Below are 16,670 nucleotides of genomic sequence, written 5' to 3'. Positions count from 1 at the left end.
TTCAGTTTAACTTACCACTGACGGAGTATCTTCCTTCATATATCCCTTACCTCTCTCTCATGTACTTTTCATTCATCAATAATTCTCTCTTCTTCTTCTTTAAATCTCATCTTTCCGTACACTTTTCAGTTTCATTCATCTAATCATGGTGCAGTCGAAGAAGTTTAGAGGTGTCAGGCAGCGACACTGGGGTTCCTGGGTGTCTGAAATTCGCCATCCTTTATTGTAAGTATCGTTTAACGTTTGATTAAGATACTATTTAGTGAAATGTTAGGAATATCTTTTTGACATTGTGCTAATATGTTTTACGATTCGTGGTCGAAATTTGTAACTGTTGTTGCAGGAAGAAAAGGGTGTGGCTAGGGACATTCGAAACAGCCGAAGAAGCAGCTCGAGCATACGACCAAGCGGCCATCTTAATGAGTGGAAGGAATGCAAAAACCAACTTCCCAAGTGGAGGAGATCACCCAAAAGGCACAGAAAACACACATTCAACACCACCCAATGAGCTGTCGGAGTTCCTACATGCCAAGCTCAGAAAATGCAGCAAGACACCATCTCCTTCCATGACTTGTCTGAGGCTCGACACCGAGAATTCGCACATAGGAGTGTGGCAAAAAAGGGCAGGCCAGAGCTCGGGTTCCAATTGGGTGATGACTGTTGAGCTTGGAAAAGGAAATGCTGCTGTGCCACCCCCTTCCAATACCTCAGGGGCTGAACCCAGAACAGACATGGATGAAGAAGAAAGAGTTGCACTGCAAATGATCGAAGAACTGCTTAACAAGGAACTGTTGTTCGTTTGATGTGAACAAGGAGAGGGTAACTTGTTCAAGTAATCTTTAATTCTCTCTTTTCACTTGCTTTGGTTTGAAAAGTCATATATTGTGTTGTACAGGATATTATATATATATATATCATGTCATTCATTTGTTGCATATATATTATGTAATCTTTGCATAAAAGGAAAGGATGCCATAATTTTTAAATTGTGTAAAATTCAATAATTATACATATTATTATTTTGATTTACAATTAGTTTTTTATATATATTGGTTGTAGCTTGAAAATAAAAAAGGTTATTTTGTAGCGTTATGATTTAAACAATAAATTTATTAAATGAATCGGATTAAAATTTTGTTTATAAATTACTAGAGATGCAGAATTATTTCCTCATGTATGTAAAACATTTACAATAGTTAGATAAAACAAACTTAAAAGGATTGCAATAAAACGAAGACTTCAAAATCACTATCGTCCACAGTTATCATGTTTTGTTTTGTGGAGGTAAGATTTATTGTTAGAATTTTATGAATGATAAATAAATAAATAACACGACGCAAATATGAAATAAGATATATTTAAGAGATGAGATTTAGCTTGGTTCAATTTTATCGGTTGATAATGTAAAAATTCTTAAATTTGGTAAGAATTATTCAGCTTGATCTGATTCATATATGTTTCTTTTGGACAATCCTATCAGTAAAATATTTTATCATAATTTATATTTTACCGTTACTAATCATCGCAAAATATTAAAAAAATAGGATCAATAAAATAATATTTGTGACACTTAATTATTTTTTGTAATCGTTATTAACTTTTTATCCTTTTTGCCATGTATTTGAACTCATAAATAAAAGTTTTTAACTTCTATAAGACACAACAATAAGAACAAATTCTCTCTTATCTCTCCTTATCTCTTAAAAAAAATCTTTTTTTTTGAAATATTATTTTTTGTCCGTCTAATTATAACCGGAAAAAATATTTTCGTCCTCAATTTCATCTTTTCAAGAAGAGCATTACCAATTGATTTTCACCTCAATATTTAGATGTACAAATATTGAAGAGTTGTAATAACTTTAGGGATTATATCCACTTTATGATAACACCAATTAGGACGATTTTACTTATAAGATAACGATTATTTCATGACACAACTTTAATTTGATCTATTTATGTTTGATTTACTTTTCAGCTAGTGCTAATGTTTGTTTTATGGTAGTTCTATTATTTTCAACATGGTATACTTCTATGGATTAAAAAAAAAATAAAGATTTCACTATAAACATAGATTTCATGAAAAGTATAAATAAATGAATGAATATATATATGATCATGTTACATAATGTAAAACTCTTTTAGTTTTACACATATTTAGGATCCTTGGATGAGTGAAAGTAGATGGTTGAGATTAATAGTAGAAAATGAAAAGATATTCACTATATATATACACACTAAATATGCAGAAACTCCTCCCTAAAACGATGTCGTTTGGGGAGAGGTATTTATACCCCAAATCGACCCAAAACAATAAGTTAACCTCATTTTTTTCTCTTTCACTCTCTCTCTAAAAAGAGAGAATTATTTTTCTCTCGCCTCTCTCTAAAATCCCTCACTGGAGGGAAACCGGCCACCAGGCCGGCCATCGTACATCGACGCCAACGACCACCGTCCATGGTGGCCAGAGTTCAAAAAATTACACGAAATCGAACCTCGACCTTCATTTTTCCCGAATATGAACCCCTCTCATCCTAAAAACTCGTCGTTTGTCTTAGATCTACATTTTTACCTTCGAAAAACAAGTGCTCCGGAGATTGTTTGAAGACTCCGACGAACGTGGGTAAGTTATTCTTTCCTCGATCTCGTTTTTCTGTTTAGTGGTTGTTGTTGGCTCTGTTTTTTTCTCTCTCTCTCTTGTTGCTCTCCGTGTTTGTTTTTTTTCTCTTTGTTCTTGTTGTGTTGTATGTTTGTAGGTGAGGGGGTTTTATAAGCCCCGTGGTGCATCTCTCGGATCGGTCAGAGGGATGGGTTGTAACACCCCAATTTAGGGGCTAAAATTTATAAATTTTAAAGTATTGGATTTAATTGGTATTTTGGAAGAAATTAAGGATTAAATTGAAAATTTTCAAAGTTGGCAGACCATTTTAAGAAGTGCAAGAAATTCAGTGGCTAAACTCATGATTTGACCATTTTTCTTTAGGAGAAAATATAAACCCCTTCCTCGTGCGCAGTTCCAGATTATTTTCCCAGTTTTCCCTTTCCAACAACCCTCATTTCAACTCTGATCTACTCACCGTCTGACCTCCGATCGACGAACTGAAACCACCATCGTGTTCGTTATCGACCGAGGAACAAAACCCCTCAAACCTTTCATCGTGAATCATCACCGTTCGTCGATAATTTCAGTCGGAAGTATCGTCGGTAATAACTCAATTTCAGTTCGTTTTTCGTCGATTCACGATGATCCGATCATCCGTTTACGACACCTCCCGTACCATCGTGTTCCTTGCATCATTCCGAGTCCACCGATGTTCTCCGTTGTCGCCTGCGCGTGGAGGAGTGAGACCGTCAAAGTTTTCGACGTTTCGAAATCGAGCTCTCTACTGTTCAAACCGAGCTTTGTAACTGCCTCAAAATCGCTTAAAATAATTTTTAAGAATTTTTCTGGGAATTTTCCGACACCGTGTTACTGTTCAAGCGCCGCATGCGTCACCGCCTGAGAGTGGGCATCGTCTGGGTGTTAATTTTGTAATTAATTTATGTTTGGGTGCTATTTGTGTAAAATTTGGGTGTTAGTTTCGTAAATATTTACAGAATATGGCTAATTTTGTAATTAATTTCTGTTAGAGTGATATTTGTGTAAAATAGTCGACTGTTGACCGTTAACAGGCGTTGACCACAATTGACCAAAACTTTGACTAGCTTTGATCGGATATTAAACGACCTTTGACTTTGACCAAGTATACCTATCCTGACGTTTTTCGATGTTACAAGTCTGATTCCGCAGTCCATTTTTCGAAATTCAGACCCGAAGGACTCGAAATTGCCAGTCAAAACCGTTGACTTTGACTCAAAATTCAAAATTTTTGAAAAGTCATATTTTATGTTTTCGACGTCCTGAATCTGAATCCGAAGTCCGTTTCACCAAATTCGAACTTGGTAACCTGTTTTTCACTGATTTATCATCCGAGTCGATCCGTTTTCAGAATTAAGCTCCATTTTTTTATGTAATTTCTATTGATATGAATCCGAGGAAATATTGGAAGATGATTTCAAGATCGAGGGCGTTCGAATGGAATTTAATGGTCGATCAGTATTACACAAAAATTGAGGTAATACTTTACTACCTCTTTATGCTTTATGAAACATGTGAATATTGGTAAATGCATAAATGGAAATGTTTGGTCTAATATGTGTAATTAATGAAGTTGTACACTTGATTCGAATATAGTAAAAACTCGGTATCTGAATATGGCTCAGATGACTATTATAAGAATTGGAGGACAGATGTGCATAGAATTATCCCTAATCATATAAATATTTTATCTGATTTCCGACTTGAATTCTGTTCTGATACATGACCTGAATTCCGTTTTGATTTATGATCTGGATTCTGTTATGATATCTATTTTGAATTCTGTTTTGATTTCTGATATCTCCATTTACTGACGAAACATGTTTTAATTGGGGGTATTGTTGAATGAAGTATTTTTGCAGGTTCCTCGGCTTTGTGCTCAGGGCCTTACAGGTTGTGTGGGTTGGGTGTATGGTTCTGGGGAACCTACACAAACAGATTGTGAAAGGATGGGGGTATATATATATATGTTTTAAAAGATCTGTATCTTTTCACTGGTTTTACGGGAACACACTAGATAACCTATTCTGATTTTCTGAACCTAGATATCTGAAATATTTCCATCTGAACTAAATATTATCTGTTACTACCTGAAATATCAATGGGACCTCAGCTCAGCCAAAGAAATCTGTAAATATTTGAACCAATAAGGAAAAATATGTTTATTTGTATATGCACGTTCTTATGCATCATCTGGTAGTTCTGTATTACTGAGTTTTCCAAAGCTCACTCTGTTACTCATCTTTTTAGGTTAAAAGAATTGTACTAGTACATCTATCGACTTCAGTAAGGGAGTTCTTCCGGTGTTGTTTTCAGAGTATGGTACATGTGATTAGGGGGCATGTAATTGTATTTTATTTTATATACGAGTCTGAAAATCTGTTTTAGTTCTGTATACTGATAAATCATTTTATAAGTACATGTTTTATTAAAAGTTTTAAATTTTTCGTTATTTTTACATTGGGTCGCTTCGGTGGCCCTAATGTGACACTCTAGATCAGATCAGGTTACCCTTATCGGTCTGAAGGGGTTACATGGGCTCCTTCTGAGTCATCGGTCTATGGCGATGACTAGGGGCGGCGTCGATTTATAGGTGGGTATATTTAATGCACCAGATCTTCTGGATCTGGCCTGTGGTCTTCAACGAAGGTAGCTTACGTGGCAGTGGTTGAGAGGAACATCTGGCACTGGAGGCGGCGGCTGGCGTAGCCCTAGGGTTATGATGAAACCCTAGGGTTTCATATTCTTATTTGGACCGTTGGATCAAGGCAAGATCCAACGGCTAAGCTAGTGCAGCTAGAGAAGATGTGGGAAACCCTAACTGGGTTTGGGTCTTGGGCTAACCCGACCTGGGTGTTTGTAACTGGGTCTGATTTACCAAGTGGCTTTAAAATATTTGCTAGTGCAGAATAATATGGAGATAAGTTTAATTAATGTGTATGGCCCGAATGCTCAAGGTGAAAGATTGGAATTTTTTGATCAACTTAATGATGTCATTGTAAACTTGAATATTCCTATTATTGTGGGTGGAGATTTCAACATAGTCAGAGTGGAATCAGAAAGAGTAGGGTTCATGATCATTCGGCTGCAATGAGAATTTTTGAAGACTTCATTTCAAGATGATATTTGATATATATTTTAATTTCGGGAAGTACTTTTACATGGTTTAGGGGAGGTTTGAATGTGGATGTGAGCAGTCTGGATAGAACATTGATTTCAATAGATATTGCATGTATGTTCCCTCAACTGAAGTAAATCATCCTTTCTAGAAGTTTATCTGATCATAAACATGTTATTCTAAAAGAAAGGAATTTAAAAAAGCTTTCTCGGCCTTTTAAATGGTTCAATCATTGGGCCGATGACCCTATTCTCTTTGAAAGAATTAAGGTTGTATGTGAATCTAACCAGGGTAAAGGTATGAATCATATTTTGATGTTGTCTAAGTTTGTGACCAAGGAATGAGAGAGGGTAGTCCGAGCGAAGAAGTTAGATTCTGTTGAAGAGATTGAAAAAATATAGATGATTTAGAAAATATGTGCATATCGAATTCCAACAATAGTTCAACTCAATCCGAGCTTGTGTTAATGAAGGCAAGGTTATGGGTAGTTTTGAGGAAGGAAGAACGAGAGTGGCTACAAAAATCCAGACTTAGGTGGTTCAAAGAAGGTGATAAAAACGTAAAATTCTTTCATCTAACAGATGCATCCAGTTGAAGAATTAATCAGATTTTGAAATTAAAGGTTCAAAATTCGGTTCCAAAACATCAGAAAAGGATCCAACAAGCTTTTGTTAATTATTTTCGATTTGGTTATAATGATGTGAAAAATTACATGTTAAGAGATTTGATATTCCTTTCAAGAGATTAAATGTTACCACTAGAAGGATTATTGAAAGTCTATTTACTGAAAATGAGGTTTGGCTTACCATAAAGTTGTCTGATGGATCAAGAGCACCAGGTCCGGATGGGTTCGACTTGGATTTTTTTAAGAAATTCTGGAAGTTCATTAAAGGAGATGTTATGAAATTCATGGATGATTTCTATTGTTCCAGAGTTGAAGATAATTCTTTTAATAAATCATTTATTGCTCTTATCTCTAAGAAAGCTAAGGCAGTATATCTTGAGGATTTCAGACCGATTTCCTTGGTGGGTAGCATGTATAAGATTGTATATCATGTTTTGGCTAAGAGGATGGCAAGCTGTCTTAAATAAGTGATTGGAGAAAATCAGTTCGCTTTTATTTATGGTAAACAGATTACAGATTGTATTTTGATCACGAATGAAGTCATTGATGATTTGATTAAAAGCAGAAAAGAAGCAGTCTTGTTAAGGCTGATTTTAGCAAAGCATGTGACACTGTGGATTAGCACTTTCTGAATTTGATTTTAAAGAAAATGGGCTTCGGTAGAAGATGGAGGAAATGGGTAAATCTCTGTATTTCATCCCCTACAATTGTTGTGCTAGTTAATGGATGTTCATTTAATATTTTTTTCAATTAAGAGGGGTATAAGGTAAGGTTGTCCACTGACGCCGTTACTTTTAAATTTTGTGGGTGAGGCTCTCAATGGTATGATAAAGAAAGTGGCTGAAGTTGGTATTTGTGGTGGGGTTGGAGGTCTGGAAGTGTAGTTGTGTCCCATATTTAATTTGCAGACGATCTACTTATTTTTTGGAAGAAAAAAAAACGATGATAAAAAATATTAATCGTGATCTCAAAATTTTTGAAGTGGCTGCTGGTCTGAAGTTAAACATGAAGAAGACTAAGATTTTTGGTATCAATGTAGAAGAAAATAGAGTAAAAAGGTGGGTTGATTCCATCTACTGTGGTTGGGAAAATCTTCCTATGACTTATTTGGGTCTCCTGTTAGGCCAAAAAAAGAATTCCAAGACACTATGGCAACCCATTTTGGACAAAGTTAGATCTCGTCTAAACAGTTGGAAAGGTAAACGTCTATCTCTTGGGGGTAGAATCACGATGATTAAATCAGTTTTAGTTAATTTACCTGTGTATTATATGTCTCTATTCCCAATTCCTAAGTCCATAGCTGAGAGGATAAACAAATGTATATTGAATTTTGTTTGGATTGCTAAGTCTGAGAGAGACATTCATTGGATAAAGTGGGATAATATTTGTGGGCCAAAATCACATGGGGTTTGGGTATATTTGATGTCAAAACTAGGAACCGAGCTTTGCTTAATTAATGGATTTGGTGTTTTAGTGAAGAAGACGATAGTTTATGGAGAAAGATAGTGGTTGCTAAGTATAACTATGCTGAGGATTAGTTACTCCCAAAAGTTGTAAATGTTCGAAATTCTTGATGGGTTTGGCGTAATATTGCTAATCTGGTAGTGTCAAATGGGGTTGATTTATTTTCAGAAGTGAGTTGTGTGATGGGTAATTGTATCAAAATTGATTTCTGGTCTGGTCATTGGACTGAATCGATTTCTCTAAAAGCATAATTTCCTAGATTATATGGGATTGCTACTAAAAAATCTGGGAAGTCATTGGTTTCTTGGATTCTGGGAATGGAAGATCGAGTTAAGGAGATCTATTTTTGATTGGGAAATGGTGCTATGGAGTGAATTTCTTCAAGTTCTTAATAGAGTTGTTAGTTCAGCACCAGGATTGGATAGATTAAAATGGTCAGGTACTATTGATGGCATCTACAATTCTAAATCCTATTGTACAAAGTTGGCTTGTGCTGGTAACTTGGAAGATCCAATCTGGAAAATGGATTGGTTTAAATTTATCCCTCCTAAAGTTTCTATTTTTCTGTGGAAAGTAGTACATCAAAGGTTGCCGGTTATTCTAGAGCTGGAAAAGCGAGGTGTTTTATGCAATGATAATCCCCTTTGTAAGTTTTGCAATCAAGAACCGAAATCAATCAATCATGTTTTGTGTCAATGTGAAGTTGTTTAGAAAATTTGGCAACGTTGGTGTAGTATGTGGAAGACAAATATTGTTTTCCCCATGAAGGTTAAAGAGCTGTTAGAGATATGGTCCACTCAAAAAATTAGAAGGAAATTGTGACCCTTATGGCAACTGGGATTTTTTTGGTCTGATTTGCAAAATATGGATTTGCAAAAACAAAACCAGGTTTAATGGGAGCTCTTTTTCGGTGGATCAAATATTTAATATAGCCATGATTCAGATAGGGTTTTGGGCTAATAGTTTATGGCCGATGTTGATTCCATACGTTCAAGATTTTATTCTAAACCCTGATTCTATTATTCTTGGTTACTGTTGATAACGAGTCTAGGTTTATGTTTAGAGTTATGCAGTTCTCCAATATAGTCTGTTAAGTTTGAAGTTTTCTGCTATGTGGTGTCTTGAAGTTAGCTACAGGTTTTATTTGTAACATCCCAAATTACAGGTTAATGACTAAATTATAAAATTTCAGAATTTGGTGATAAAAGTAGAATAATTAAATAGTTCAATGATTTATGTGGAGATATTTCCTGAAAGTTATTAGTAATTATCAAAGGAATTAAAGGGTAAAATGGTCATTTGACAAGAAATATATTTTCCCCCATTTATATGAATGATTCACGTGGGGTGGGGAAGAGTTATCTACAAACTCTTCTTCCTTCTTCATCTTCTTCCTCCCGTGAAAGCTCCAAGGCAAAGGTGGGTTTTCTATTTTGTTGAATATTTGTTGAATTAAAGGTTGGGTTTTGATCATTAGATGATAAGTAAGCTTAAGGAAAGCTTAAGTTATCTTAAAATCAAAAGATGAAGAAGTTATGAAAGATTAAATAGAATGAGTTTCTAAATGAATTTCCGAAAAAGAATTGATAAGTTGAATTTGAAGTTAAATTTGACTTGTCATCAGTTTAAATAAGAGATATGAAGTGATAGAATTGAAATTAGAACATATTGAAAATTGGGTATGATTATTGAAGTTCATAAAGAGGAGAGGATTTTGAGTTTAAGATGAGATAAATGGATATAAAAGAGTTTAATCATGTATATGTAAGTTAAGAATATGAAAGGGGATGAAATATGAAGTATTCAAGTTGAATTGAGTGAATTTTCGTGTTTAAAACGTGATTTCTGGGCTTGAACGAAAAATTCCAGATTATGCAGAGGGAACAAATACCCCCCTAAAGAAAAAAAATGGAATTTTGGAATTTTGGTTCATTAAACTAGCTTAAGTTATTAACATCAAGTTTAAGGTTTAGGTTTCTGATAATTGTTTTGAAAATTATATTTATGTAGATATTGAGCCTAAACAAGTTCTGGAACAATCAAAGAATTAGGATCAAATCAAAGTAAGCAAGGCTAAGGTGAGTGCAATTTAATTTGTACTTGTTGAACAAACATTGGCTTGCGATGAGCCAGTGACAGAGTTACTGTGGTAAGAAGTGACTCCTAAAATATTACTCAATTTGTGATTGATATGACACTTGTGTGGCATGAGTGTATGTGATATATATTTTTGAATATGTTACATGAATGGTGTGAATACATGTTAGTGTGATAAGATATGTAAACTGGTATAAATAGTGTATGCGAATACATGTTATATGATATGAGATTAAGTGATGAAACAAAGATAAGAATAAGACATGAATATGAATTCATATGAAAAGTGACATGAATTACATGAAAGTAAACTATGTGATTATATGCACATGTGAAATGTGATCATAAGAGCAATGATATGAGTACATGAATATATGAAGCAAAAGAATAATCCCATATTATATGATACGAGAGCTATAGGTATAGTTGGCATGCCAGGAGTCGAGGGTTTCATAGGCCATTCGGGACAATACAGTGGTCCTTCGGGACAATACAATGGTCATTCGGGACAAATTTCATATGTCACTCAGTGGGACTTATACGAGCTGTGGTGACAGTATTAGTGTACAACCTCAATGTACTCACATACCTTTAGTTCTAAACAGTGTACATGGGCTAATAAAGAGATTTAATAAGTATACTGAATATGATATGTATATGTGATTGGTTATATGGAATAGATCACAGGATTTATGTAATGGTGTACTGCTTGGTTAATGCATTATATGTTATGTATAAGGGTGTTAAATTATAAAAATTAATGATAATGAATGTGAAATGTTAAATGTGTTGAAAATGATATATGTGTTCCATGATCTGTATAGAAATGTTTAGTATATGTTATATGATAAAAAGAATTATTGACATGTGTATATGGGTTAGTAAGAGATAATAACAAATACACTATATGTGATATGTATATTTGGTAATATGAAATATGCTATAGAAATTACATGATGATATGTTTATTCCTTGGTATAGTGATATATATATGTGTTATATGATGAATATATGGTAGGTAAAAGTGATTAATGATAATATTTGCAGATGTATACCTTTTGTTTATATGAAATGGTATATGGTTATATTATATGTTTTATATGCCTCACTAAGTCATTGACTTAGTGTGTGATTGTTTCACATGTAGGTTTGGAAAGTGAATAGAGAAGTAAAAAGGATCAAGACAGGTCAGTTCTCCTTACCGAAGATCATATCAGAAATGTAGATAGAATTACATGTATTTTGTTAGAAAGAATTTAGTTGGCATGTAATAAATAAAGGATTTGTATTGGTTACGCTCTAATAGAGTTTTGGAATATTTTAAACGTATAAATGTAAATGAAAATGTATAATGATGAACGTTTTAAATTTTGAGTTTTATACATGTTTTACCGAAGTACTGTAGCAGGGAATCGGTTCCATGTAGTAGGGGAATCGATTCCCCTCTTACATTCTATAAAAATTTTAACATTTTGGAACTGTTCACGGTACTGTTCATCATTGTTCATAGTACTATTCATTATTGTTCATACGATACTGTTCATATCATATTTCACTATTTATAAATAAGTTTCTGACTCAAAATTTTATACTAAACATAATTTAATAGAATATTGTGATATTTTCTTAAAAAGAGTTCAAATGTTTTGATATTTTATAAGAATGTCATTTTTAAAAGTTAATATGACATCTCAGACTCGTATTCGGTTCGGGTACGAGTTGGGGTGTTACATTTAATTGTATCAGAGCTGCAGTTTAGCCGATTCTAGGCTAAAAATGTGGTCAAAAGTGTTTTAAAAAGTATATATGCCAACATAAAGTGAACATTTTTCTGATCTGATAGTGTAAGGAGTGTAATGTATTGGTAATAGAATTAAAATGTTATGTTATATTAGATGTATGATCATAAGAGTTTCCAAAGTGAAATACAAGGCAATAGACTGAAGGTAATAACATTCAACTGTCCTGGCCAGGTAGGGAGAAGAACGAAAACCTCAGGGAGTGCCTGTATAAGATTAGATAATATTTTATGATGTGGAATGATATTTTGGTATGTTTTCAATTTTCTACTTCTTTAATTCATAGAATAAATGTATCGAAATAGTTAAAAGAGTTAAGAGCATCCGAGCTCAATAGTGAATTTGGGAAAGGTTCTGTTGTTACAGACATTTGAAAAATGATATGAAGATAATGTTAGAAGTTTTTTATTTCTCCAAAGTGGAGAAGTTAAATTGAGAAGTTTTGTTACTATGTGGGCAAGCTAGAGTATGATGAACAAATGTCACCATAAGAATGTTAAAAAATCAAGTGACGTGGTTACCGTTTGTATAAGAGTTCAAGAATAAGTACATGGATGACCAGTTTATAAGACAAATAAAGCTCGAATAAATGAGCTTGAAGCAAGGAAATTACACATGCATGTGTATGAGTATAAGTTTAATAAGTTAACCAGATGTATTGCTGAGTTGATTCTGATTAAGAAAGATAAGAAGGATACATGTGATTGGTTGTTTAAGGTTTGCGCCTTAAATTAAAAGAGTGTTACTGGTTTTGAAATTGTTCTCATTTCAAGAAATGATTATTCGCGTTAAAGATCTAGAGAGAGCTAAGAATAAAAGGATTGGAGAACAAAAATCTCAGATGATTAAGAGAATTAGTGCTTCATAGAGTTAAGCACCATCAAAGAAAGATAGAGATTATGGTTTTCAACTTTAAATTAGATATGAATTAGTTGTATTCTCCTTCAGAAAATCAAATCAGATGAGAGTCTGACAGACTCAAGCAGTAGGGTTTGATATTGAAAGATTAAACAAGGATTAATTGATAATAAGTCAGGGTTAAAGACAACCTTTGTGAATTGGGTTAAAAGCTCTGTTAGAAGTTATGAAAATTGAAGAAGGAAAATTATTTTAAAGGGATGAGATGAGTATTGAGTTCTGGTAATTGTTGAAACAAGTGGAGAAAACACAAGTATAAGAATGATAAAGAATAAGGTTCTATGCAAGTAAAGTTGACTAGCAAAGTCATAAAAGTGTGATAAGGAGTAATAGTTAAAGATAAATATGTGAAATATAAAATATCATGGGAGTATGAAGGACATGATATGGTTTAGTTATGTATATGACAATGTAGATTATAAAAGGATAAATGGATAAAGAAAGGAAAATGATAGTATTGTGTATAAGTAAAAGTATAGATATGATATTGAATATGATAAGAGTTTGCATTCTGGATGGAAAAAGTTAGCATTGGCTAACAATATTATAAGATGAAAAATGTATTGGAATTAGGAAATTTTAAGATATTGTCAGAATAAGGTAATCGAATATGAAGTGGATTTGAATATAGTTGTATATTTTGATTATGTAAATGTGATGTAGTGAAGAATATAAGGATTTGTATGTTTAAGGAAACATAAAGAGTAAAAGAAAAGTTCAAGAATGGATATATCAGTGATTAATTTATAAGACTAAGAAAGTTACAATGTTTAATTTTGAAACAGAGGAATAGTATTGTATTTGAGTAAGAGTCTGAGTTTGAAAAGTAAGATATCGTTGAGAGAAATTTTGATGGAAAAGAATGTATATGATCGGGTTAACAAGGGTTGTACCCAGATTAAAAAGTTAAGGATTGTGTTCAAAAAATTGAATGTGCAACCGAATAATATTAGAGGATCTCCACTATTCTAAAGTGGAGAATGTAGATGAATAAAGTTAGAATGTTGAGTTGAATAATGAAAATTTAATGGTGTGTGAGAATGAATGTAGATTTGATAAGTTAAGTAAACTATTGTTGAGATAATTCTGATTTGGAAAGGGTGTATATGATTAATTAATCAGAGCTTGTGTTCTAGATTGAAGAGTTGCTATCGACTAATTGTAATAGTAAAGGTGATATAGTTATAAGATTGGAAGAAAAGATAAAGTGAGTTAATAAAGTATGATATGGATTTGAATATGGTTAGGTATTTGGATCATATAGATACGATGAAGGCAATGAGAAAAGTATTTACAGGTTTTAAAGGGAGCTTTGAGGGAAAAAATACCAAGTACAAGAGATGGTAAAGAATGAGGTTCTATATAAGTGAAGATGCTTATCAAAGTTATAAAGATGTGATAAAGATCGGTAATTAGAGATGAATATAAGTGATAGGAAAAGAGTATGTGAACATGAATTAAAAGATATGACCTATGTATAAGGAGATTTTGAAGAAATAATGGAATAAAAAAATGAAAGGATGAAGTATAAATGATCAAATGTGATAAAGGTCATATGAAAGTTTAGATGATAAGTTCGGTATAGAAACACGAAAAGTGTGCAAGGTAGTGTGAAAAATTGTTTGATTTCGTAAAGTATATGTTTAATCACAATTGAAGAAGATGAAAGGTTATGTTCTTGGTCAAACGATGATGGAATAAAAGTTTGGTTATTGTTGCAAGGTAATTAAAAATTTATACGGAATTTGATTGATTTATGATGTTAAGTGATGAAAATGAATGTTACTGTCTACGTGATGAGTGACATTATATGAATTTTAGAAAGATCAAAGGAAAATACAGAATCGAAGGAGAGAAAAGATAGAAATGGATGAGATTACTGGTTATCGTTTATATGATAAATGACAGTAGATGAATGAATAAGGGGAAAAAAGTTAATTGAAGAACTAAAGGAATGAAAGATCAGGCAAGGAAAATAACATGAGAACATTAGAAGATATGTTCTTATCAAGAGGTGTAGTGAAAATTCGATGACGAATTTTCTTAAAATGAGGGAGATTTGTAACATCCCAAACTACGGGTTAGTGACTAAATTGTAAAATTTTAGAATTTGGTGATAGAAGTAGAATAATTAAATAGTTCAATAATTTATGTGGAGATATTTCCTGAAAGTTATTAGTAATTATCAAAGGAATTAAAGGGAAAAATGGTCATTTGGCAAGAAAGATATTTCCCCCCATTTATATGAATGATTCATGTGGGGTGGGGAAGAGTTATCTACAAACTCTTCTTCATTCTTCATCTTCTTCCTCCCGTGAAGGCTCCAAGGTAAAGGTGAGTTTTCTATTTTGTTGATTATTTGTTGAATTAATTGTTGAATTAAAGGTTGGGTTTTGATCATTAGATGATAACTAAGCTTAAGGAAAGCTTAAGTTATTTTAAAATCAAAAGATGAAGAAGTTATGAAAGATTAAAGAGAATAAGTTTCTAAATGAATTTCCGAAAAAGAGTTGATAAGTTGAATTTGACTTGTCATCAGTTTAATTAAGAGATATGAAGTGATAGAATTGAAATTAGAACATATTGAAAATTGGGTATGATTCTTGAAGTTCATAAAGAGGAGAGGATTTTAAGTTTAAGATGAGATAAATGAATATAAATGAGTTTAAGCATGTATATGTAAGTTAAGAATATGAAAGGGGATGAAATATTAAGTATTCAAGTTGAATTGAGTGAATTTTCGTGTTTAAAACGTGATTTCTGGGCTTGAATGAAAAATTCCAGATTATACAGGGGGAACAGATACCCCGGGGGGTATCGATTCCCCCTTAAAGAAAAAAATGGAATTTTGGAATTTTGGTTCATTAAACTAGCTTAAGTTATTAACATCAATTTTAAGGTTTAGGCTTCTGATAATTGTTTTGAAAATTATATTTATGTAGATATTGAGCCTAAACAAGTTCCGGAATAATCAAAGAATTAGGATCAAGTCAAAGTAAGCAAGGCTAAGGTGAGTGCAATTTAATTTGTACTTATGTTGTTGAACAAACATTGGCTTGCGATGAGTCAGTGACAGAGTTATTGTGGTAAGAAGTGACTCCTAAAATATTACTCGATTTGTGATTGATATGACACTTGTGTGGCATGAGTGTATGTGATATATATTATTGAATATGTTACATGAATGGTGTGAATACATGTTAGTGTGATAAGATATGTGAACTGGTATAAATAGTGTATGTGAATACATGTTGTACGATACGAGATTAAGTGATGAAACATAGATGATATATGTAGGATGATATAAGAATAAGACATGAATATGAATTCATATGAAAAGTGACATGAATTACATGAAAGTAAACTATGTGATTATATGCACATGTGAAATGTGATCATAAGAGGAATGATATGAGTACATGAATATATGAAGCAAAAGAATAATGCCTATAGGTATAGTTGGCATGCCAGGAGTCAAGGGTTTCATAGGTCATTCGGGATAATGCAGTGGTCTTTCGGGACAATATAGTGGTTCTTCGGGACAAATTTCATATACCACTCAGTGAGACTTATACGAGCTGTGGTGACAACATTAGTGCACAACCTCAATGTACTCACATACCTTCAGTTCTCAACAGTGTACATGGGCTAATAAAGAGATTTAATAAGTATATTGAATATGATATGTATATGTGATTGGTTATATGGAATAGATCACATGATTTATGTAATGGTGTATTGCTTGGTTAATGCATGATATGTTATTTATAAGGGTGTTAAATTATAAGAATTAATGATAATGAATGTGAAATGTGAAATGTTAAATGTGTTGAAAATGATATATGTGTTCCATGATCTGTATATAAATGTTTAGTATATGTTATATGATAAAAAGAATTAGTGACATGTGTATATAGGTTAATAAGAGATAATAAAAAATACACTATATGTGATATGTATATTTGGTAATATGAAATATGCTATAGAAATTACATGATGATATGTTTATTCCTT

The 16,670-nt window shown here is 32.8% G+C and overlaps 1 protein-coding gene across 1 annotated transcript; it reads left to right on the top strand.

Moving 5' to 3' along the window:
* On the top strand, positions 1 to 844 carry LOC120150175 (ethylene-responsive transcription factor WIN1-like). The gene is made up of 2 exons (XM_039162880.1): positions 1 to 225; positions 344 to 844. The coding sequence occupies exons 1-2, from the start codon at positions 146 to 148 to the stop codon at positions 801 to 803; spliced, it is 540 nt and encodes a 179-aa protein (XP_039018811.1). The 5' UTR covers positions 1 to 145; the 3' UTR covers positions 804 to 844.
* Positions 845 to 16,670: the final 15,826 nt, after the last annotated feature.

The sequence above is a fragment of the Hibiscus syriacus genome, unplaced genomic scaffold, assembly GCF_006381635.1.
Source record: "Hibiscus syriacus cultivar Baekdansim isolate YM2019G1 unplaced genomic scaffold, ASM638163v2 tig00111016_pilon, whole genome shotgun sequence".
Taxonomy (NCBI): domain Eukaryota; kingdom Viridiplantae; phylum Streptophyta; class Magnoliopsida; order Malvales; family Malvaceae; genus Hibiscus; species Hibiscus syriacus.
Note: the sequence above shows the minus strand (reverse complement) of the source record. Positions and strands in the feature narration are given on the sequence as shown.